At 35.9% G+C, this 24,462-nt stretch overlaps 1 protein-coding gene across 1 annotated transcript; it reads right to left on the bottom strand.

Annotated features, from left to right (window-relative positions):
- Positions 1–14,208: 14,208 nt before the first annotated feature.
- On the bottom strand, positions 14,209–24,063 carry LOC143196475 (segmentation polarity homeobox protein engrailed). The gene is made up of 2 exons (XM_076404169.1): positions 23,245–24,063; positions 14,209–14,754 (listed from the first exon to the last, which is right to left on the bottom strand). The coding sequence occupies exons 1-2, from the start codon at positions 23,918–23,920 to the stop codon at positions 14,429–14,431; spliced, it is 1,002 nt and encodes a 333-aa protein (XP_076260284.1). The 5' UTR covers positions 23,921–24,063; the 3' UTR covers positions 14,209–14,428.
- Positions 24,064–24,462: the final 399 nt, after the last annotated feature.

Here is a 24,462-nt window from a genome sequence, read left to right as displayed (position 1 = left end):
GTAGGCACAAAAACTGCCACATTACAAATCTTTTTGACAGGACGAAGTCTGTCGGGTCAGCTAGTGTACTCATATATTTGATAGTTTATAGATCGATTAGAATAATATAATTTTGGATTCATCGAAAAATAAGTATCTACATAACTTAATGTTATTTCTATTCAAGATTAAATTTATGAAATGTATAAAAACGGTGAGAATTTCTTCTAATATAAACAAAATTTTTTTTGTGGATTTTTTAAATGTTTTTGTCGGTAACTTCGGTGGTCATTTCACCATGTCTAAACTTAGAATACCATTCTTTGATGGTTGATTTTCTTGGGGCAGTGTCCGAAAATTCGGCATCAAACCAAGTTTTTGCTTCAACTTTATTTCTTCCCTTCAAAAAGCAATATTTCATGAACACGTGAAATCCCTTTTTATTCTTTTTTTTATAATAACCAAAGTCGCTTCACTTAAAATGCTATAATTCACAAACTAATGATCCGACAGCTGTCAAATTTATACGCGCATCTTTCGAGGGTTAGGGCTAATTAAAAAACATATGAATTAAATTCTAGTAGCGCCATCTATGGGTCAGGCCAGGGACTTCATCATATATCATGTAGTTTCATATATCAAAAAAAAATTATATTTATTATATTTTTATTACAATTAAAAATATATCAGAAATGTTTAGAAACATTATTGATTACTTTTTAAATTTGCAGTGATGTTGGTCCGTACCAATAATGTTACAAAAACAATAAGACATCAGGATAAACAACATTTATCAGCTAGAACACCATTCCGACAAAGATCCGACAAAAAAATTAATTTTCCACTGCAAAAACGCGAAAAATATTTCAAACCCATACCTGTAAAACTACCTCAGCTCCCGTTTTCTACCTCCATGTCCCCCCTCTCCACTGACTGATTTATCCGCATCGTTTCTGTTGGCTTTTTGCTTGTTCCCGTGTCGTTTTGTTCGTTTTTCCAGGCCGGTGGTGAGTGCGGCCGGCGAATCGAAACCCGAAAGAGACGACCAGCAACGACCTCGGAGAATTTCGAAGGTTCATTAGGAGGAGGTAGACCCGGCCCTTTTGTGCTGCGGTGTCGTCGCGGACGTTTGGAAAGTGGCCCGACCACCCGGACGAGAAGCGCCAAAAAATGTTAACAAGAACCGCGACAAGAGCGGCGCGCCGCCCGTCTAGTGCCCCGGGCACCCGGGGGACCTCCACGAAGACGACGTTATCGGTGCGGCTCGCTTCTTATATCAGGCCGAACCCAATTAGCCAACTGGTTCGATCTCATTTATTACTAGATCAATATTTGCCCCGGAATAGATATCTGTTGACATTGATATGCAGATCCCTTCATTTAAATCGTCAGTAAATATCAATAAAAAATTTTTTTAAACATATGTCTTAGATACAAGACTTATGGAGGTGTTTTCTATATTAGCAAATGAAAAATCGATTATTTCATATTTTAATCGTTTGAGAATATGCCCTTTAGACGATTTTACAAAATTTATTTTACATTAGGAGATATGCTTTAGTGACACGTATTATAAACCGGCATAACCGGAACTCATTGCATAAATCGAGAACCATTCCTGAATAATTAAAACCCATTAATATTCATTACAAAAATTATCAGCCTTATGGAAGTAAGAATTGGTTCTGAAATGCGTCCGCCGTTAAGCCTCCTTCCCGTAGAAAACACCAAGCCTAAATACTACCACACTGTCATCAACTAATTTATCTCCATCAAAAGCCCAGTGGCCCCAACATTTCTTCTCGACCATCTGGTGTCTCTAAAATCTGTATAAGCAATGATCTGCAAACTTCAATCCAAGAAATCTCCGGGTTTTGATGGAATACGATTACCCAATTAAAAAAGTTCTCGCATAGCCACTCGCCTAACCGGCAAACATCCTTAACTCCATAATGAGACTGCAACATTTCATGGCGCTATGGAAACACGCACATATAGCGTTTATTCCCTGGAATAGAGCAAAATAATCTCAATCTGAATACAGGAGCCTTCTCAGTGTCATTTCGAAGCTTTCGGGGAGAACAAAACTTTATGCTCTAAACACTTTCATGAAAGAAAACGATATTATTCCTGATGAATTATACATTTCTCGCGCTCACCACTCCTCCGTTCATCAGGCCACTCGCCTAGCCGCACACATCCATGACGGTCTTGACCATCGTAAAAAGCTTGGATCAGTCTTACGGTTAATCAGTTAGATACGGTTAGGCCACCCACAAAACCTAATCGCTCTCATCAAATTCTATCCATCGGACATATTTTTCCAGATAAAGATCAGGAAAACTCTATCCGATCGAAAATCAATCAACTCTAGTATACCTCAAAGTTATGCAGTGATTCCAGCCTTATTTAACGTCTTTACCTCAGATCGGCCGAGAAAAGAGCATATTGACAGCTGACGCTGACGATATTGCTTCCATGAGAATATCAAGAAACTCAAGGCTCAAGATTACCATTCAAGAATATAATCATACAGAAGCAGTTCAATTATGTGGTAAAGTGATTCAAATTTTGGAGATTGCAAATCAATCCCCTTATAAAATAATAACGATTATCTGGCAGCCACGAGACGTTTATCTGGGATGTTAATGAAGGGTACTTTCATCATTCAGTATCTAACCAGCGTTGAGTTCAGACGTGATACCATCGATTGTCCAAGCCTCGTCACCAGGTAATACCATCGCCAGTCTTTTTTTACTACTTGTATTTTCACATTTTCATTTTACTTCAATAAATAACGGTCACATAATGTAAACAGCACTATTTCATTTCGCCTTACCTCCATTCACCGAGCCATAAACTTTACTCTAAAGTGGTGACCACAACGTGATCGAAGTTCCTACCAGGTAAACATGTGAAAACCACAGAAGCTCATCATGCATAACATCAACACATGAACACCCTTGCAAATCGGAAAGCCCCAAAATCAACTACGTCCTGCTACAACTTGGATGGGAGCTGATCCCGTAAAACTCCTGGTTCAGGTGGGAATCCCCATCTCATAAGCAGTCCCTGGGCAATGTGTAATTGCGGGTGCACACCGGAACCTACATCACATAGAGGTACGTTACACGACAGCTCCACTAGGAGGGCAGTGATGTAGCGACCGCTACAACTTTTTAGGGTACCACGCATTCATCTACAGCAAGTTCAAAGATTGGTAACACCGGTGGATTGGTACCATGCAGGTCCGACAACCACCACGACTAGGTCTCGCTCTCTGTCCTTTTCTGTACCACCTTTTAACAGTACCACTTCCAGCGTTACGTTAGGTAAAGGAAGTACGGTAGTTCCTTTACCTAACGTAATATCCTGTCAATTCTCCCGTCGGCCACATGTTCGTCTGGTCGGTCGGAATGTGTGGCTGTCGATGCGATTGTTTGTCCGAAAACTCACTACTATTTTGTGGAAGGATTTCACACGATAACTGAAAACGCTGGTTGAAGAAATACTTGTTTAATTCGATTTAAATTGATACATGTGGTCGACGGGAGAATTGATTGAATATTAGGTTAGGTAAATGAGGTAGCGCTGTGGAAGTAGTACTATTACAAGCGGGCAGAGAAAAGAAAAGAGAGCGAGATGTCGTCGTGGTGGTCTTTTATAGCCGGGAACCACATGGTACCAATCCACCGGCTTTGCCAACCTTTGAACTTGCTGTAGATGAATGCGTGGTGGCCTAAAGGGTTGTAACGGTCGCTACACTTTTATATCGGAAAATAGCGGAGGGCAGAATTCCCGCTACCATATTGATTTGTCACTAAGGAGTAAAAGTTCCGCTACCAGTTTAATTGCGCGCTATCTTATATATGTCTTATATTATATCTTATATATATATGTAATATTTAGCCCAATTTCGCATTAACCATTGTGTTGTCTAGACGTCCAAATTTTATTCTGGATAAATATATGGTACTAGAACGAGCAGAAATAGGGACTATATTTCACGTCAATTGCATCAATGGTAGCGGGACTTTTTCCCCGCTTTGTACTAACGTGAATAACATAAGTCTCAGTAGATATTTTATTTTATTTAAATATATTCAATGGAATTATTATATTATTATTAGGGCACCTAGAACACGAAAATATTATTGTCGAAATCATATAATTTTACTACTATTTTAAGCCTCTATTGTCTTTATGTCTTTTGTCTAATTAACCTTTATAAGATAGTAGTGGGGAGCCATAGAAAAAATCAAAACAGTGGACTAAGAATCGTACCGGTCGATACCGCTTGGAACCCGCTCAACTTGTTAACGGACTAGCTGCGGCAGATAAAAACCAATTAAACCACTTGTTAATCACTTTATTGAGACGGGTAGATTTCTATCTGAAACGGTGATGATGATTTTACACCGTTTAACACCTTCGAGTTAGGTCATAGGCGGTTACGGTTCGGTCTTATCTCGTTTAATAAGGATATTATTTATGTATTGGTAAGGTAAGTGGCCTGTTTCTGTCCAACAGGGACATACAGGGAACATTCCGTTATGAATTAAACATCTTATTAACGATGGTGGATTAATTTTTAGGGACATGCGCATTATTAATGCTTTATGTTGCGTATATTCAGTCTGGAAAACATTACGTAATTTCAACGTAAACAGCTTGGGCTTAAACTAAACCAAATGTATTGGCTGATAGGTTGTAAATCTAAGTTATCATTAGATAATAAGGTTTTGCTGTATAAGTCAATACTTAGGTCCATTTAGACCTATGATATTAATCTGTGGGGTACAACTAGCAAATATAATATAGCTATCTTCCAGAGGTCCCAGAATAAAGTGTTGCGAGTCATCATCGATGACCCGTATTACGTGTCCAACAAACTGACTCAGCGCGATATCTCTTTAGAACCCACAACGGGTGTAATTAGAAGTGTTAGTGCAAAGTAGCCTGAAAAACTATTAGTGCATCCCAATGCACTCGCCTAAAAATTAAATTTACGCGATGACAGTGTAATGCGTAGTCTCAAACGCAAACTACCATACGAACTGGTTAATAAAGACATAGAGTGAAATTTAATAATTTCTAGAATAAGTTAGTCTAGTCTAGAATTAGAATAAGTTAGGATATACTTTAAAATAAGTTCGAATAGTATCTAGAATACGATTTAAATTATAAGTTGTACAGCAGATCACTTACTGAAGTGATATTCTATGTTAGGATGGTTATATTATATAACGGAAATCAAACAATAATAGTGTTAGTGCGAAGTAGCCTGAGAGACTATGAGTGCATCCCAATGCACTCGCCTAACAGTTAAATTTACGCGATAACAGTGTAATGCGGACGCTCAAACGCAAACTACCATACGAACTGGTTAATAGACACATAGAGTGAGATTTCATAATTTATAGAATAAGTTAGACTAGTCTAGAATTAGAATAAGTTAGGATATACTTCAAAATAAGTTAGAATAGTAACTAGAATAAGATTTAGATTATAAGTTGTACAGCAGATCACTTACTGAAGTGATCTTCTACATGTCAGGATAATTATATTATACAACACAAATAATAGAATAATACTTAATACCCACGGGCAGATTGTTAACGTTCTAAGATATTAATGAAAAAATATTCTCTACCATTACATGCATGTTTATGCATATAAATCTCTGGCACCCTATATTATAATTTTCTACGGTTATCTTCTGTTAATTATATGTTCAGGTTTAGTTGTTTCCACTCTCATCACCATCCCTTTATAATAATCAGCAGTGGATCATAATGGAAGTCACTATTTAAATCAATATCTAAACTGTTAAACTACAATCAATCTTGTTCTATCTATGTAAAACTCAACCCATCTAACACTTGTTTACGACTGCACTATTTGTTAATTTCTCCTTTTCTTGTTGTCGATCCACTTATTGGGATTTGTACTATGGTATAGTGCATTGTCTATCACAATAATTGATGGTTCCTCCAAGTTCTTTAACAGCTGATTTTCAAACTAGAATAAAAACATGTAATCGCCATTGGCCGCAAATCCGCAGTAACTTGATATTTAACAGTATCAATACTTACCTCTCTAACGCATTTTAATGGTAAGGGGGCAGCTCCATTATCTCGTATCACTTCGAAGTAACTGATTAGAGACGCTATTTGTTTCTGACTCTGACATTTATTGTCTTCGATATTTTTAATTAGAGTAATAACAAATATTATCAATGACTTGAAATTTATTACAACAAACAAAGCGCCAAAACAACGTTTGCTAGTTTATAACTTGTAATTATTATCACTAATGACGACCAGGCGAATTTTATAGGCTGATTCAGTTACATATTCAGACGCATCAGATATCATTGCATCTCTTTTTAACTAGAATAAATTATAAAGAAAAATACTGTCTGATGCATAAAACGAAGTTACAATCTGCGATAGGCAATACACTCGACATCTTGATGATGTGAGTTTACTGCTATTTATAATAGGCTATATATACTCACATATGAGTATTGATAAATTAATTTATCACATTCTCTTCCCAAATTAATTAAGCTACTATAATTTAATTGTGAATAATTAAATCGAAATACTTAAGTTTGACTAATGCATCCTGAATGTCCCTTATGACAACTAACGACAGCATCCAGCAGCCGCCGGATTGAAAATTAGGCCCATTCGAGTGTCCGAAACGACCCTAATGTCCCATTAGGACCGAAAATACCCCGCTACCATCGTCACAGTAGCCGAAAACAAACAGCGGCGATATATTCAAAATTCAACCACCCCAACGTTACCCTTTAATGGGGTCGTAGTCGCGCTAACTGTCCCCGAGAATGGTTCTAATTGGACGCAAATGTCTCCCGAGGGACGTAGTCCGACCTGGGAGCTCGTATTCAGGGGATGATCGATGCGTTGTTGGTTTTTATTCGGCTCTACCGATGGTTTACTGCTAGTTTTAATTGTTCCGAATAATTTATATATAACGAGGAAAAATTAAATTGATGATATAGTGTCATTTCCTCAATTAAAAGTGATCATTTGTCCATAGTGTCCATACTTCCATATCAAGTTCTCTGAAAAAAAGCCTCACTGCTTCATCTCCACTAGATATCCCTAGTGCATTCTTAATTTACAAGTTAAATTATTAGTTTTGTTCTGTTTTAGTTGTGTTAATACAATATCAAGATGAATGCGGGATAAATATATGTAACAGGTCAATTGAAAAGTCTCCGGCCTGCCATAGTAAAACACGTTTTTTGGCAAAATTAGTTTTTTTCTTATTCAACACAATCCTCTTCAAGGGTGATATACTGATTATAGCAACCTTCCAATTTTTCGAAACCATTTTTTACTACAATTTGTCCTATAATATTTTGAATAAGCCTCTGTTTCAGCGATCACCTCTTCATTCGGAAAAAATTTCTTATCAGCGAGCATTCTTTTGAGATCTGGAGAATACGGTAGATGAGGAAGCAATTCGAAGACCAATTCATGGATTTTTTCCATCGTTTTCACTGACATGTGACACGGTGCATTGTCTTGGTGAAGCAGCACTTTCTTTTTCTACAAATACTGCGGTTTTCGGCGATTTCGTCCTTCAAACGGTCCAATAACCTGATAGTTCTTCTTTTTTCAAGGTAGTCATGAAAAATTATTCCATGCCCATCCCAAAATACAGACGATTTTGTGACGAAAATCCTTGCCAGCCGAATGTTGCGTTTTCCCACGCTTTGGAGCGAGTTCATCGTGTGCAGTCCACTCGGATGACTGTCGATTGGACTTCGAAGCCACCTTCCAAATGCTTGTTAGATGTTCAGGAATATTGCATGGTACTATTTATTGTCTTCAAAAGTCTTTTTAATAACCACTGTTGCTCTATGCATTTCGATTTTATTGACTTTTGAGTGGTGGTTTCGAAATTGAAACTGAAAATCTGGTATATATATAAATGGTTTAACACGATTCTCAAAGAATTAGGATAGCGCAAGTAGCGGCGAAATAGGCCTGCTGGTTTGTTAGATTTACTGATACCTCCTTATATCCTGGAATATCAAGCGGAACAAATGATAATCTGTTGATGCAACATTTGGTAAATTTGTAAGATTACATCCAACTCCCATCCCTGTAAGAATTAAAAGTTAACAATAAGGAGATCATGATATAAAATTAGCTTATGTTTAGCCAGGCATTCTCGTCTTGTTTTCCTATATAAACTGTATCAATTTTCATTTCAGCAATTAGAAGTAATATTTACAGATAGTCTATTTAACTCCTATGACATATACACTATACTAATTTGACCAAATTATAACATTACCTTAGCATAATATATATGTATCTTTGCCTCAGAGAAACCTGCTTTTTCTCTAGCTTGATACCTTACTATCTTGTTTTTAAAATTTTAGTATTAAAATAATTGTAAAAATTGAATGGAAAAAAATAACTTCATTTAGTTGCAGTCCACATCCAAATCAAGCAAATTATGGATTCTAGTATCGTAGGGATTTCTAAGACATTTCGATATTTCCTATACCTCATTGGTTCATAGGTATGAATGGTATTGCTTTAGAAATCAAAAACGATTTGTAATTAATAATAATTTATAAACTTAATTTATTTCTATTGTTCTGTTGTATTACCATCAATATATGTTAGAAGCAAGACAAGTGCGGTCATCATGTTACATTTCTCAAAATAAAATAAAATTAGGTTACTTCAGCTAAAGTTAACATTAAACACTTATACACTATACAAGTTCATGTGAATTGGTGCATGTGGCCTACTTGCTGTATTGTTTTTACATTGTTGTGATATAGAAATCTTATTTAAAATTTTTAAGGCGAAATCTTGAATGACATCATAAATCCATTTAAATTCAATTTTATCCTATTGGTGGTTACGCAGCGATAAACTTTAGTTTTAGTAACTGAAGAGCTTTCGTTGGATTACTAGTCGGTTTGATGACTTAGTGCAATCCCATATTTAAAACTTATGGGCCCATATAACGTACTGAGAAGTCAAGGTCTTCGATCTAAGGGTTTTCTTATAATTTTTTATAATTCTAAGCAGAGCTATGTCATAATGATCAATAGCCAAGAATTGTTCATTTTGTTTCCATACCAAAACACCATACCATGGCAAATGCCTGTGAGAGAAAAAAGTACATATATCAACAAAAAGGGAATATAACTTTTATTAATATTTTTATTAATGATTAATGTATTTGCAAAAACAATTTAATAATCAATCTAATGAAATATTTATAATAAATCCTTATTAATTATTAGTTAATTCATAATATATAACAATATTAAAGAACATTTGGATTTCAAATAACTTTTAGCGAAATATTTTTAACCAGTTACTACTTTTTACTTATCTTGTTCACTTAACCATGTTTATTAATAATACGGTAACGAAAAAGCGAAAAACAAGAAATTCATTCTGTTACCGTTCAACCATCAAGTAAGCGGCTACGCAATTGCCCATTTTGGTGCTTAAATACCTTCGTGTTATTTTTTTTTCTCACCTAAGCGCTAAACAGCTCGTACTTATTTAAAATCGACACTCTCTGACTTTCGCTTATGTTCCTGTTTTTATGGATTTGTAGCGTCTAATATATAGGCATGGCATTTGTTTGAAATAATTACGGTGGCTTCCGCTATCGTAATTCTTTTGTTAACTCTCTCGTTTATGGTCAATATTATTTCATAATATACTATCGCTTGTTTTTTTTGTATATTAAATCAATATTTATATGAAAATGAAGCGATTATGTTGAAGAAATAATATAAAAAAAAGAAAGGCGCCTTAAAATCTATTCTATTCTAATTCACCTAACAGGTCAATTGAAACGTCCCCGGTCTACCATAGTAAAACATATTTTTTGGCAAGATTTTTTTTTTATTCAACATAATTCCCTTCAAGCGTGATACACTGATTATAGCGACCCTCCAACTTTTCGACACCATTTTTGTAGTACGATTTATCTTTTGGTTCAAAATAGGCTTAGGAGTTTCGGTGATCACCTCTTCATTCGTCGAAAATATCTTTCCAGCGAGCATTCTTTTGAGATCTGAGGACAGGAAATGGTGGTTGCTGGTGGTCAGAAGCAATTTGAAGCCCAATTCATGGATTTTTTCCATCGTTTTCAATGAATTGTGACACAGTGCATTGTCCTGATAAAGAAGCACTTTCTTTTTCTTCAAATGCGGCCGTTTTCGGCGATTTCGTCCTTCAAACGGTCCAATAACGCTATTTAATAGTCGCCGTTGATGGTCCTTCTTTTTTCAAGGGAGTCAATGAATATTATTCTATGCGCATCCCAAATTACAGACGCCATAACCTTGCTAACCCACTGTTGCCTTTTCCCACGCTTTGGGGCGTGTTCATAGTGTGCAGTCCACTCTGAAGACTCTCAAATGGACTTCGGAGTGAAATGATGGAGCCATGTTTCATCCATTGTCATATATAGATACAAAAACTCGGTTTTATTACACTTGATAATCTTCAAACACTGCTCCGAATCATCAACTCGTCGTTGTTTTTGGTCAAAAGTGAATTCGAGCAGCACCCACTTTCCACAGAGCTTTCTCATACCCAAATATTCGTGAATTATATGACGTACAGGTTCAGTTAATATCTTTAGTGTGTCTGCCACTTCATCCAGTTTCAATTTACGGTCATTCAAAATCATTTTGGGGATTTTTTAAATGTTTTCTTCGGTAACAACCTCTTTTGGGCGTCCACTGCGTTCACCGTCTTCTGTGCTCATTTCACCACGTCTAAACTTAACATACCAATCCTTGAAGGTTGATTTTCGCAGGGCAGTGTCCGGAAACTCGGCATCAAGCCAAGTTTTTGCTTCAAATATATTTGTCCCTTCAAAAAGCAATATTTTATCAACACGCGGAATGTCTTGTTATCCATTTTTTTCACGATAACAAAAGCAAACTCAAAATGCCTTGATCCAACAGCTGTCAAATTTATACATGCGTCTTTTAAGGGTTAAGGCTCACTAAAAAACATATGGATTTAATTTTAGTAGCGCCATGTATGTGTCAGACCGGGGACTTTTCAATTGACCTGTTATAATTATTATCTTTAGTTTTCATTCTCTATAAATTGTTAAATAGCTATTTATTTTAAAATCTAATCGGTTAAAAGAAATTTCGTGAAAAACAGTGCTCGCACATCCCATTGCATAAAAAATCAATATTAGTTAAATACCACAAATTATTAAGTCCTTTCTTCAGTATATTGTCGATTGTTTGTAATACTATTTCAAGACTAGTTCTATGGACGTTATCTTTAACTACAATTATTGTCGGTAGGTCGTTGTAGTAACATTGGTTCTTAATATGTTTCAACACGGAATAGTCCAAACGTTACGCATTAAGAATATACCAATAAATATATTTAAAATGAATTCTAACATGGCAGTAACAGGATGATAATTTCTCAGCTGATGTTGTACGTTTTATTAAAATCGAAATTATCTTACAGGAAAAATAAAGAATCATTTAGCATGACTCCATTTTAAAATCCACACTAATTAGATCCAATTTTATGAAAATCTCTCCACTATCACATGCAAGTACAATTATTTATTTCTCACCGCAATGATTCGATACCTCGATTTGTCAATGTCCAACGCGAGAGCATTTCCATTTTGTATGAGCAAGAATTGTATTAATTTACAAAAAAATAATAATTATTATTTATCTGAACCAAACCGCGGCCCTCGACATCAAGCCTACCGACTGACCAATGACCAACTTAGAGATAATCGAGAAGACATCCGGTCTTACCCAGCGTGGTTACCAGTATGACTGGGATGGTTATTTCTTGTCGGATTTTCGACTGTTGATTTATAGACATTTAGAATTACTATCACATAAAATACATTCATGCCACAGCCGGACTCGAATCGCAACAGTAGAAGGACCGTCCTGTCACCTTAACTACTGCGCCACCAAGCAGGCGTTTCTCTCTTTTGTAGAGAAATGTTAAAATCATAGAATTCAATAGTTTTTTAATATTTGTTTATACTAATACTTCGCATTGTCATCAATAGGTATTGTTGATCAAGTTACGTGAAATGAATATTTATCTTTATTCATGTAACTTTATTAATTAAACACATTTAATAATTAATCATCTATGAAATAAAACCAGAAGGTAATAATGTAACAAATTATTCGACACGTATATGATAGTACTATATTCCAATGGTATAAAGCTTTTATTTAACTGATACGGTTTAAAATGTTATGTTATTCCAACTATTAATTTAATATATAATAATTTTAAAGAAGCAACTTTTATACTTATAAAGTTGAGCAGGATAATTAAGTCTTTAAATATATCAAAAAGTTCGCAAATTTGCGCGAAAATTTAAACATGCATAACGTTTTTCTCAATCACGTTAACTTACATTAGACCAAAAACAACAACCCGTAGGATCAGAGCGCCGCTTGGAGCAGTTTAAACAAACTAAACGGGATTTCTTATATCGACATGTTACTGTTGATGAAACGATGAGCACATTGTAGCTGTGAAAACCATCCGACCCATTTAAGAACAAATATTTCTACATCCTTTGTTTGGAATGAATACTCTCCTGCGTAAACAATATTATAAAGGAGAGTATGTTGATAGAGCCGATTTAAAAAAAATGTTTATCAAAAAATTTCAAGGTCCCCCTGGATAATTCTAGCCGAAAAGTATTTAAATTTTGAGGATGCCTCTTTTTGTGAAACTATAAATTTTCGTTCGAAAATATACGACACAACCAATTCGCTCATCTCTTGGATTATTCCAAAATACCTTACCCAGTCAAATGCCTTTGAGATAAGAAGTAGATATGTTAATAAAAAGAAAGTACAATTCCTATTCCTATTAATAATATTTTAATTAGTGATTAATATATTTGCAACAACAATTTAATAATCATTCAAATGAGAGGTAATTTACAATATTTCCTTATTAATTATTAGTTAATTCCTGAGCTGCCGGCTGACTGGATAGTAGCCAATGAAAACTCTCCAAACCGTTGAAGAGGGAATATTACTACAATTTCTGTTTGGAATGAACACTTACCTGCCTGAGCGATATCATGAAAGAGATGTCTATAAAAAGGTTTGTACATATATCCCAATTCTATATATTCTTCGATTTATAAGATCTTAATTACTTCAATATTGAACCAAAATTATAGTAATCAAACTTCCTTATTTTTGAACCTATAAAAATATTGCTAAACTATTCGTTGGGTCTTTTCAATAATACAGTCATATAACATTTATGTTACGTACAAGAACACGTCCACCAGTCTATATCAATAATTCTCATCTCTCGCAAGCAGAGGATACTAAATATCTTGGTATGCATCTAGATCGACGCTTAAGAACGACATACTCACTAAACGAAAACACTACCAAATCAATATATAACAAAATATTATTGTATAAATCTATACTCAAGACTCTTTGGTCATATGAAATTAAACTATGGGGAACCGCTAGCAAGTCTAATACATCCATCATACGGCGGTTCCAAGATAAAGTCCTGCGTGCCATTGTCGACGCTCTGTACTCAAATGAAGTGATAGAACGCGATATTCCTCTAGATCCAATAACGAGTGTAATTCAACGTGTTTGTGTGAAGTACTTCAAAAGAGTGTCAGTACATCCCAATGTACTGACTAATCAACTAAATATGTAAAGTGACAGTGAAGTGCGTAGACTAAAACCTCTAACACCATCCAATCTGATTATTGGACATTTATAGATTTTGGTATAGGCTTTAGAATAACACTAATTAATTAAAATAGTATTTTGTATAGCAGGTAACTTAATGAAGTGATTTTCTACATGCCAAGTATATAATATAAACATAACAAGTATTTATTACCCTCTGGGCAGATTGTTGAACTACTAAGAGTAATAATAAAAATTTTCAATAAAACCACTATTTATTGTTGAACAAAAATGTTTATTTTCAATTTTATGTAACATAACAACTAGTATATATATACAACAAGAAAAAAAATTGCACAATATTCTCTCTGCCTCTCTGCTCTCTCTCTACACCGTATTCTTTGTTCAGTCTAACGATACACACAGAAACGCATCCTTATTTAATAAAGCCGATACTCAAATAAGAACATTCTTCCTGCGAATTATTCATACAAACTATTGGACCTAGGTCGAAGGTACAGGAAAAACTATTTACAATACGTATAACGATATGATGCCCCTTGTTTTTTTTTGTTTCTTTAACATAATACACTGTACATTATATACATTCGAAGAAACTAAAAGCTGTCTAGCTTGTTTGTACAAAATTAGATAAAAATAAATATGAGATCACAACTAAAAGTTCATTTTCACTGGGTTCTTGGACAGCACCATGATAGACGACGCCCATTAACTAGGTAAAGGCATGTCGTCTTCGTCGCACGGCACCGTACTGTGATTGTACAGCCCTTGAGCCATCAGCTGCAGCGCTAGAGGGTTCTTCTGACCGGAGGATTTCTTAATTTTAGCTCGTTTGTTTTGGAACCAGATCTTGATCTGAGCTTCGTTCAAGCCCAGTTCGGAGCTCAGCTTCTGGCGTCTGCTCTCGGTCAGATAACGGTTCTCGTTGAACTCCTGCTTCAGTCTGGCCAGTTGGGCGCTGGAGAAGGCAGTTCTCGGCCGTTTGTCTTCCGTTTTTGCTTGCTGAGGTTTCTTGATTCGTCGTGATCTCGGACCTGTAATAAACAAAAGTCATTTAGTTAATGATTCATGATAAAGTACCTAGATTTATTAGATTTTTAAGCTTTGTTCTTTAAATATTTTATAATCATCTAAATACGTTATCTTCCTTAATAAACCAACACGAGAACCTATAGGCAGTCTTATTTATGACAATTATGACAAGTTACTGTAATAAAACTACTTGATTATCAGTGTCCCTCGAAGATGATCTCCATAAATATCATTAATTTTTGCTTTGTATCTATAAAACTTGAAGGGAGTTTAATGATTCATAATAAAGTACCAAATTAAAGTAGTTCTATCATTTTTGTTCCTTTTATATTTTATTAGCTAACTTACATTATTAATGTAATTAAATATATGTTAAATTAAACTTCTATCTCAAAAAAAAGCTATAAATTGTAACTTGTAACAATTTTCATCTCATAAAACTACTTGGTTATCAATATTTCTTGAAGATGATGTCCGTAAATATCGCCAGCTTTAGCTTTGAATCGACAATACTCGAGGTGAATTGTTGTTGTGGACATCAATAGCGATTAAACATCAGAAGCCACCTGGACACCCTGAATAGCCCCTGAAGACAACGTCCATAAAACGTTGCCGCGCACGGCCTTTTATCGGGCGGAAACAAGAAGCGCGACCGCCGCCTTAAAAACCCGAATAAAAGCGCTCTTAAAACTGTCGGCACATCGGGGGCGGCTATCGTAACGCCTCGTAAAACTATCACGCCATCTGTCGGTCTCGTTACGGAAACGCTTCCAGAAGGCACCTCATTAGTGATTTACGTCCGTCGAGTCGTCGCGGAAAATTGTTATGGGCGCCGTCTTCATATGTTTTGGAAAATTGAAAACTACGTGAAGAAAAAAAAACAAGGAGCGAAGAAAGAAAACAACGGCTTGCTCGGACCTAGGATACGAGCACATTCAAAATAAACGTCGTAACATTAACGTGTCGACGCGATGCTTAAAATTCACATAAATCTTTTCGAGGCGGTCGGATGGAAACTGCAGCGGTTGGCGTGTGCCGAAACGTGCCGGGACCCGGGTGTCATCGCCGTTCTAAGTGATTTTAAATGGGAGACCACCGACAACAAAACGCACGTCAATCGACGCCGGTGCCACCCCATCGTCCCCGACGCAACCGAAATAGTCCTCGATGATGATATGACATACTTTTTTATATTTCGGCTTCGTTCTGACATAAATATTTATTTTCGTAGGTTTAAAAAATATAAACAATCTCATTGTTTAATGTTTGTTTGTATATAATATCATAATAATAAATGTATGCTTCCATCATAAGAAAATCTTCAACTACAATACATCATAGATTATATGTTACATCGGCAGAAAGTGAAAAGAGGAGGGTGATTATGGACACAAGAGTGAGACGTAGTAATGATAAAGAAAGATATCCAGTTAAAAACCATAAGAATTTAACAGCGAAATTATAATTTAAAAGTATTCACAAATATTGACCCAGAAATCTGACAGGTTGATCAAATAACCGGAACATTTTGGAATGATTTCAAGAATTCATTATTGGGTACAATGATACTGCCCTGTGGTTTTAACAAAATAGGATCTGGCCAAAACAAACAGCATGGCGAACAAAAAGAAATAAAAGAAAAGAACCTGGATAAACTATCGGAATGAAATATTGACTGAAAACTATGAAATATATAAAAAGCAGAGCAAGAGTAAAAAATATGGAAAAAATAAAAGTATCAGTGGGACCTTTTGCGGATGATGTACTAATAACAATTAGACCACAATAAAAGAAAAAGCCTGATAAAATACATCCAGAATAATACATATATAATTAAAATATAAAAATAATAAATGCAATTAAATATCTGAGAATGGAAATCGAAGGTAAGAAAAGAAGAATAAAATATACCTTATTATAAGTAGTACATTCATTAACAAAAAAGAAATATCAACCAAAACAAAAAAGAAGTATATAGAGCAATACATAGACCTGCCCTAAAATTATGTTGCTAGACGTGGATGTTATCAAGATACAAGCGCTACAAATGAAATATTTATAGATATAAAAATAGATATATAGATATTTAGATTGCACATAGAAAAACTAGACAGGATGAGAAGTAAAGAAATAAGAAAACACCTTAATATTGAAACAGTGGAAAAGTACATAGATGGAGATAACTTAGTTGCTGGTGATTCTTACAGTCTATAGAGGATCCAAGACAAGTAGACTAAAGAGACAATAAAAAATAAAAGGAAGCAGCACCAAAGGGCGATCTAAGGGAACGTCGGATAAACATATCAGGGAGATATTGCAACAGAGGGGGAACGATTCAATCTAAACAGAGAAAACTAAACACAGGCAGAAATAATGAGAGGAATTTGTACATGAATCAAGAGAAAATAGACACTAAACATAACATAAGACTCTAAAGCTAAACTTTCAGTTCGGCTGCGGCTTCAGTTTAGCTCGGGTAAAAAAAAGGAAATAATAGGCAATATGAAGATGGCAAGTGATATTCTGCTGAAACGTAATTAAAAAACTATACCAAGCACGGAAGCTACTTCAACATGTAGAACCCACGAAGGCACCAAAAGCAATATATAATACAACACATGGCCTCAAATGTCCCAGGCCTAACACATAGATGGCGGTAGTTTTATTGCATTCGCCACTTTATCATTTAATACCAACCTTCAAATGAATGCTCTTAAATTTTCATGATATACTACTCATAAGTTTGTAAGTTATTGTGCTAAGAGTGACACTACTTTTGTTATTTTCAAAACAATGGATCAAAAACTATTTCGTGTTTTAACTTTACAGTATTTCTTGATGGAAAAAGGTACCGAAAAAAGCGAAGCAATTGCTTAAAAAGTATAATAATAACTTCATCAGAAACAACAATAAAACTATAGTTTGCTGACTTCTTTCGTTCTTTCTTCTTTCTTTCGTTTGCCTTTGCGTGAGTTAAGTAACATCGTACAGATATCAAAAGAACATGTTGGTTTTATATTGCATGATCATTCATGACAGAAATATAATCCCAGATGTTGAACACGGGCGGTGTGCTAGTAGCGCAAACTAGAACCCGATAACGAATAGCTGGCAACCCCGAGACGTTTATCTGAGATGTTATTGAAGGGTGTGATTTCTTACTTTGATGAATTCCTTTGATTCAGTACTCGACCATCGTTTGGTTTACACGTGCCACCATCGACTGCCCAAGCCTCGTCTCCAGGTGCCATCCGTTTTTATCTATATTGTATTTTCCACATTTTTATATTACTCCAATAAATAACGGTCACATAATGTAAACACCACTGCTTCATTTCGTTTTACCTCCATTCACCGAAACCCTAAATGTAAAAATGTAAAATGTTAGAGCAGCGCTGGCATGATTGTGTAGCTCTTGATGGAGATTCTGTTGATGAATAATGTCAATTTTATACAAAAAAGCTTTTTCTTTGTTACGCCCGGGACTTTTCAGCCCATGTGTTATAATAAAACACTAAGGAAACATTCAAATATATTAAATAGTGTTTTCAAAAGTTTAGTAGGCTCTTTACACTACCTGTACAACAATATCCTTCAAAGATAAGATTAGGAGCATATATAACAGAATTTTTAAAACAGACCTTTTAACCTTTGATATAAGTCGTTCGAACGTCAGGAACAACAACAACAACCAAAAGATTGAAAGATATTGGAGTCGACATCGCCACCCTGCCGCTAGGTCGGAACCAAAACCGTCAACGACCGTAAATTTATTATTCCGGGGTGGCTTATCTCCCATATTAATTCGCCTTTCACCAAAAAAAAGAAAGACACGAAGAAAACCGTCGCTGTGATCTGAGCCGTCGGCTCTTTGTGTCGTCGTTTGTTTTGTTTTTCCGTTGTCGGGGTTCTCGTCGGGTTCCGATCGTTATCGACATCTTGCGCTCAAAATATACGGTAGCTGCCTAATTATCGGCCCTTGGAGAACAATGAGGACTGATTGATCTTCGATCATTAACCTAACGAACGATAGCGATGGCAGCGTCAAGACGGGATTATATAAATCAAAGTGGGCCATTCTTTTCTTCGAGAATAACCAATTTTAATATTAATGATCAGTTCTGGTGATGCATGGTGAACTAGAAGATCTTACTTTAGATATAGTTGCGATCATCTTAAGTTACAAGTCAATTTATTACTATTATTCTGTTGGATTTGCCAGCAAGATCTAAGCAAGAAGAATGCGGGTAAATACTTCGCAGGTAAGACATTGGCATCTTGTAATAAACAAAATTTAAATTCACTAACATTTCAGAAATTATTTCTTCAAATTCTATCAGAGTATCCAAATTGTGGGATTATTTATATGCATGGTATTAAGTATTCCACAGAAATAGGCGCTACATTGCATCATAGATCTCACAATAAACTCTCAGATCGTCTTCTACTTCCATTCATACTGTTTAGAATGTTCCCAATAAGGGAAACCCTCGACCTTACGACTCTGACTCGCGAAACTCACTACAATCAGAAAAAGACATTCAGATATATCTTGTCTGAATTCCCATCAACAAGGGCATACCCAGGAACGAATTGGTTGATAACTCCTCCAAAGATGTTATTACAAATAATCAACAAATTCAATATACATTATATTATAAATATAAGCCTTTCCACATTTGTAGATCATAAGATAGACAACCTGGTGCAGGTTGAGTGGAGCTTGCTAGAGCAGGAAACAAGCTTTGTCCCATTAAGAATTACTTCTTTTTGTCTGCTCTCTTTTTAGAAGAGTGATTTTTACAAATAAAATTAAACAGACTGCTGACTGGTCATTGCTATTTAATCCATTCTTTCTTAATGGATCTCCTCCTTAATCAATCTCCCATATTTTAACATAATCCAGAAGCTTATTAAGTCACAAGAGATGCTTTTTTGACTCAAACTGTGTCCAAGTGATTTTGTTTTCTTAGGGAAATCGGTTTTAATTTTAAAATCTAGTTTTGTTTTGTACGTAACTTCATTTTAAGATGATTTTTATCTATACACAATTTTATTTATTTATTTAAATATATATATGTTTGTTTCGATATTTCTTTTGTTTCAATATTTATTGCATAGTTATGGAGTTCAGGAAAACACGTAAGTTTCAACATCTCAATTTTTGTTAACATTTATTGGTCTGTGTTGATAGTTTAAAAAAAATTCTAAAAGTTAAGCTAAAATGAAGAGTTAGTTCGTATGATTTGGTTTGCTTGACTCTTCTAACTTCCGGAACGTTGTCCAGTAGCTGTATTACCTCTATGTTGCTGAAGTTAGATATGCTTAGTTAGGTGTCTTCAATTATCTGGTTTTCTGCGTGTTATCTAGTAGTTGTATTGCTTACGACTACTACTGTTACATTGCTGTGGTTTAGAAACCTTATTTCATATTTTAAGACAAAATGTTGGATAACTTCGTAGATCTATTTGATTTCCAGGTAGAGGTGAGGTTAGGAGTATCTTCCGACTAACTAGTTTTTTGGATTTGAGTTTGATCTACTCTGTTTTTTATCCAATGTGATCTAAAGGATCCAGTGAGATGAATCATTTTAATGAATTAATGGGTACAGCTAGGTTATCCAATCACTTTGGGAAGCATCATCTTATTGTCAACATATAATTAAAGAGTCGATGCCAATTTACTATTTCGCAAGAACATAATCAAAAATGATGAAGTATTAAAGGAATCTTCTCCTTCAAAAACAATAGCGTGCAAGCGTAGAAGCTTTCAAGACTATCTAGGACATCCAAAAAATGCCTCACTCATAAAAAAGCTTTTTCATCAAACGAAGATGTAGCTAACGCTGCCTTAGAACCTTGCAGACATTCCGGAAAGCCGTTATAAGGATGAAATCTAAAAATTGGAGGTATAAGTTGAGTTGTTGAAATCACTATAGTGAAATATTTTAAATCCCATTCTGTTTTAGTATATACAAACATTTTTCTGGTTATTTTTAATTTATATCAATGAACAGTTTTTCAGCATACCGAATAATGACGAAGAAACCGATGAATTCGTCACACCTTCGAAATTTCCCACGAGAACCACCAGGAACGCCAGGAATTCTCGATGCACCTCGAAGACGACGTCCACCGAACTCGCTATAAAACCATTCCCAACTATATTCATGATTATAAATACGGAGCATTCCTATCCTATTGTTGAATAACGCCCAATTATCGTACGCAAACAGAAAAAACGAGGATGGGACCCAGTTCAGAAACAACAATCGCCGATAATCATTCAAAAATATCAAACGACCCCGAAACGCAAAAAAGTATCGCATTACCGACGGCCCACGGAGCAGTCCGTCGACTTGTGTGGTCCTCCAGCTCGACGGACCGGCGTTCGGTCGGTCCGGTGGCGTCATCTGGCGGTGATCGCGGGAAACTCGTCCGCGTTCGGTAGACTCGCACACACGCGGGCGAGGCGGCGACGTGGGGCGGTTCGTTCGTGGCTAATTACTCGGCGAATCAATGCCAAAGACAATAACGCATCGATTATATCGGAAAAGTAGCCACGCGATTAGGAGGTTAATAGGTTCGTTGGTCATCAGGTGCGACGTATCATGATTGACCACACGTACAAGACCTGAACTTGAAAAAAAACTGGAATTTTCTCTGAAGATGATCTCCATGATATACGCAAAAAAGTGTTCAGAATCTTAGGGTCACATGAAATACACACAAAAATAACAATTTTAAAACAAAAATTGTATGATGTAAATAAATTTCAGTGTTAATTGTATTAATTTGGGAGTACCCTCAAACTATATATGTATCAGGCCTATAAATTATTTTTTGTTAAAGGCTTTACAATAGATGGTGTAATTGGGTATCAAATAGCATCGGATACACTTGTAGCTAACTTCATGTTGAAGCCTCATTTTTCAGTATGTGCATCATCGAATGCTGGGTGAACATACTCCATCGATTTTAACATGTGAATACTGGTTTCCACGTTAAACCAGTGGTTTTAACACCAAGTAAAAAGAACGTTTGGACTGCCAAATAAATTTTGCGTTCTATCCATATGGATATCGTAAATTGAATGAAAGATTGAATGAAAATACTTTCAATACGAATATTCACAATATTAGTACCAATTATTCACAAAAAAGCTTAAAATTAAAAAAATATTGTTTCCAAAAATAATCTTAAAATGATCTATAAATTTTGCTATATAGTATGGTAACTAAGTTTACTACGTTTGGTAAAAAATTAAAATGAATTATAAGTATTTAACTGTGATCATTCTAAACAATAGTTAAGAAAATTGTGTCTGACTATTTAGAGATTATATTTTAAATACTCACACTTAGACAACAGCAAGAAATTTGTTTGAGAGTCCCGTCCAGGGTAAGTAAAATCAATATTAACATAAGCGGACTGATATAAATAATAGAATTTAATAACATAACATTAAATGGGCGTTAAATAACACCAGAACAAAAGTTTTAAAGTTCTTGTCTCAGCAACCTCTAATTTATCTAATATTAAGGTCAACAAATCGAAATTTCCTACAAGCATATCATTTTTAAACCAATACACTATATTCTAAACGAATACATATTTTAACGTAATTAAATAAAAGTTCCAAACATTCCTTTGATCACTGATATTACGGACAAAACTTTAAAACAAGTAATTATAGGAAGATGATTTCAGTATTTCTATAAAACAAATTATTTTAGTGTTTTTTCAAGGTACTATAATTTCAGAACATATTAAACTTTATAAAATGTTTACAATAAACCATAATTAATGAAACTGCTTGAAATTAGTGAAACATTATAATATTAAAAATATTACAATATTAAAAAAACTAAACATGATATGAGGGTACTCAAGTTGTGGTGCTTAATAGAATTTAAATTTTTTTATTATATAGTTAATAAAGAAAATAAAAATTGGATGTTTCAATTTCAAACAAATCGAATATACACTATATTCTTGACAAATAAATATTTTAACGCAATTAAAAAAACTTCCAAATATTCTTTTGAATACAGATATTACGGAAAAAACTTTAAAAAAAGTAATTCTATGTGTGTCGAAATTTCGATAAAGAAAATTATCTCAATATTTTTGGAAATCACTATAGCACAAAGCATTTTTTAAAAATTATGTTTGTTATTTGTCATGTTCTTTTCTATTATTAAAAAATTAAAAAACTGTATACGTTAGGAGGGTACTCCCCTAAGTTATGGTGTTTCAATAAATTTAATTTCTTAATATAGTTAAATATGAATATATTAATACGAATGTGTTAAAGAAAATAAAATTAAATGTTTTTAGCTTTACTATATGATTTTAATGGTGCAGTATTCCCGGTATCTGTATACCTGGTGAACTTATTGCAATTGGAAAATAACTATATAATGGATTTGAGATAATGATTATATCGTTATTGATAATCTAATGAAAGTATATGAAAGAACGAATTCTTACCTGAACTAGGTCTGTCCGAGTATCTAGTGCAGTACACCCACGCAGGCCACAACGTTGGTAGGTTGCCCTCGTCTTTTTTCACTTCCTCCGTCAGAGCAGTTGGTTGTTTTACCGGCGAAGTCTTCACCGAGTTCGTCAATCCGCCACCGCTGCTGCTGGCCGTGCCGATCTGCGATACCGCCTGACACAACGACCCCAACGGCGCGAGTCCCGCGCTCACCGTCTTCTTCTTCTTCGCGCCGAGACTGCTACCGCTCGTGGTGGTTTCCTCGTACGGCCTAAACCCGACCTTCGGCGTCGTCTTACTCTTCAACACGGCGTTCTTTCCGAATTCCGGCTGCAGGATGTTCCAGATCGAGTACTTCAACGTGTGTATCACCGGCTCGTTGGTGGGTGGCGGTGGCGGCGACGCCACGCTGGAGGCGACGCTCTCTACCGGAGACGCCGACCGAAAACTGGCCGGGGACTCCCTGTCGAACTCCCTCTTCGGACTGGGCAAGGCAAACGAGGCGATCCTGAAGAACGACCGCTCCGACTCGGCCTTCGGAGACGTGGTGCAGGTGTAGGGAGAGGTCCTGGTGCTCTCGGGCGAGTTGGGACCGTCGAAGCGGGCGCCGCTATCGCCGGCACCCGGACTCGTGGCCGCACTAGGACTGGAACGATCTTCGAACGCCATCCTCTCCACTATCGACACGACGGATTTTTTCTATCTCGAGAAGTGAGTGTTTTTTTCTGGTTTTAACAAAGTTCTTCGAGTCCGCGCGCACTATTTAACTCGGCCCCCGATCAGTTCATGGCACTCTGAGTGACACTTGAATGTTGGTGACGCGACCGAGTGTTTACCCGTCAAACGGATCTGTCAAACTGAAGTGAGATTTCAAAATAGTCATCTTTATTACGCGGACAGGACTGGAGGCCCGGACCACGCCTCTTGTCGCATGCGCCTCGTGGAAGATCGCCGCCGGACAGGGTCGGTAGGAGGAGCCCGTCCACCTTTCTCAGCCCGTCTCCGTCCGCCGCGATCGTTCTCGCTCCATCGCCGATCGAGCGACGCTCCCGGTGCTAGACGAACAGGTAGGCGATCGAAAGGGGGTCTCTTTACGGAGGCAGTATTATATTTCTTCGTATAATCGGTATTTGCATGCGAAACATCTGAAACATACATCAGACAATATCAGGAACGATACAGCAATCGGTTATATCCGAAAACAAACAGGT

This window comes from Rhynchophorus ferrugineus, unplaced genomic scaffold, assembly GCF_030347505.1.
Source record: "Rhynchophorus ferrugineus isolate W39M unplaced genomic scaffold, kcgeb_rfMv2 rfM4, whole genome shotgun sequence".
NCBI classification, from domain to species: domain Eukaryota; kingdom Metazoa; phylum Arthropoda; class Insecta; order Coleoptera; family Curculionidae; genus Rhynchophorus; species Rhynchophorus ferrugineus.
This window is presented reverse-complemented; position numbering and strand designations above follow the sequence as displayed.

Coding starts and splice junctions, on each gene's coding strand:
- LOC143196475 (XM_076404169.1), bottom strand. CDS start 23,920: ATGGCGTTCGAAGATCGTTCCAGTCCTAGTGCGGCCACGAGTCCGGGT. Junction 14,755..23,244: donor CTCGGACAGACCTAGTTCAG/GTAAGAATTCGT, acceptor TGTTTATTACAG/GTCCGAGATCACGACGAATC.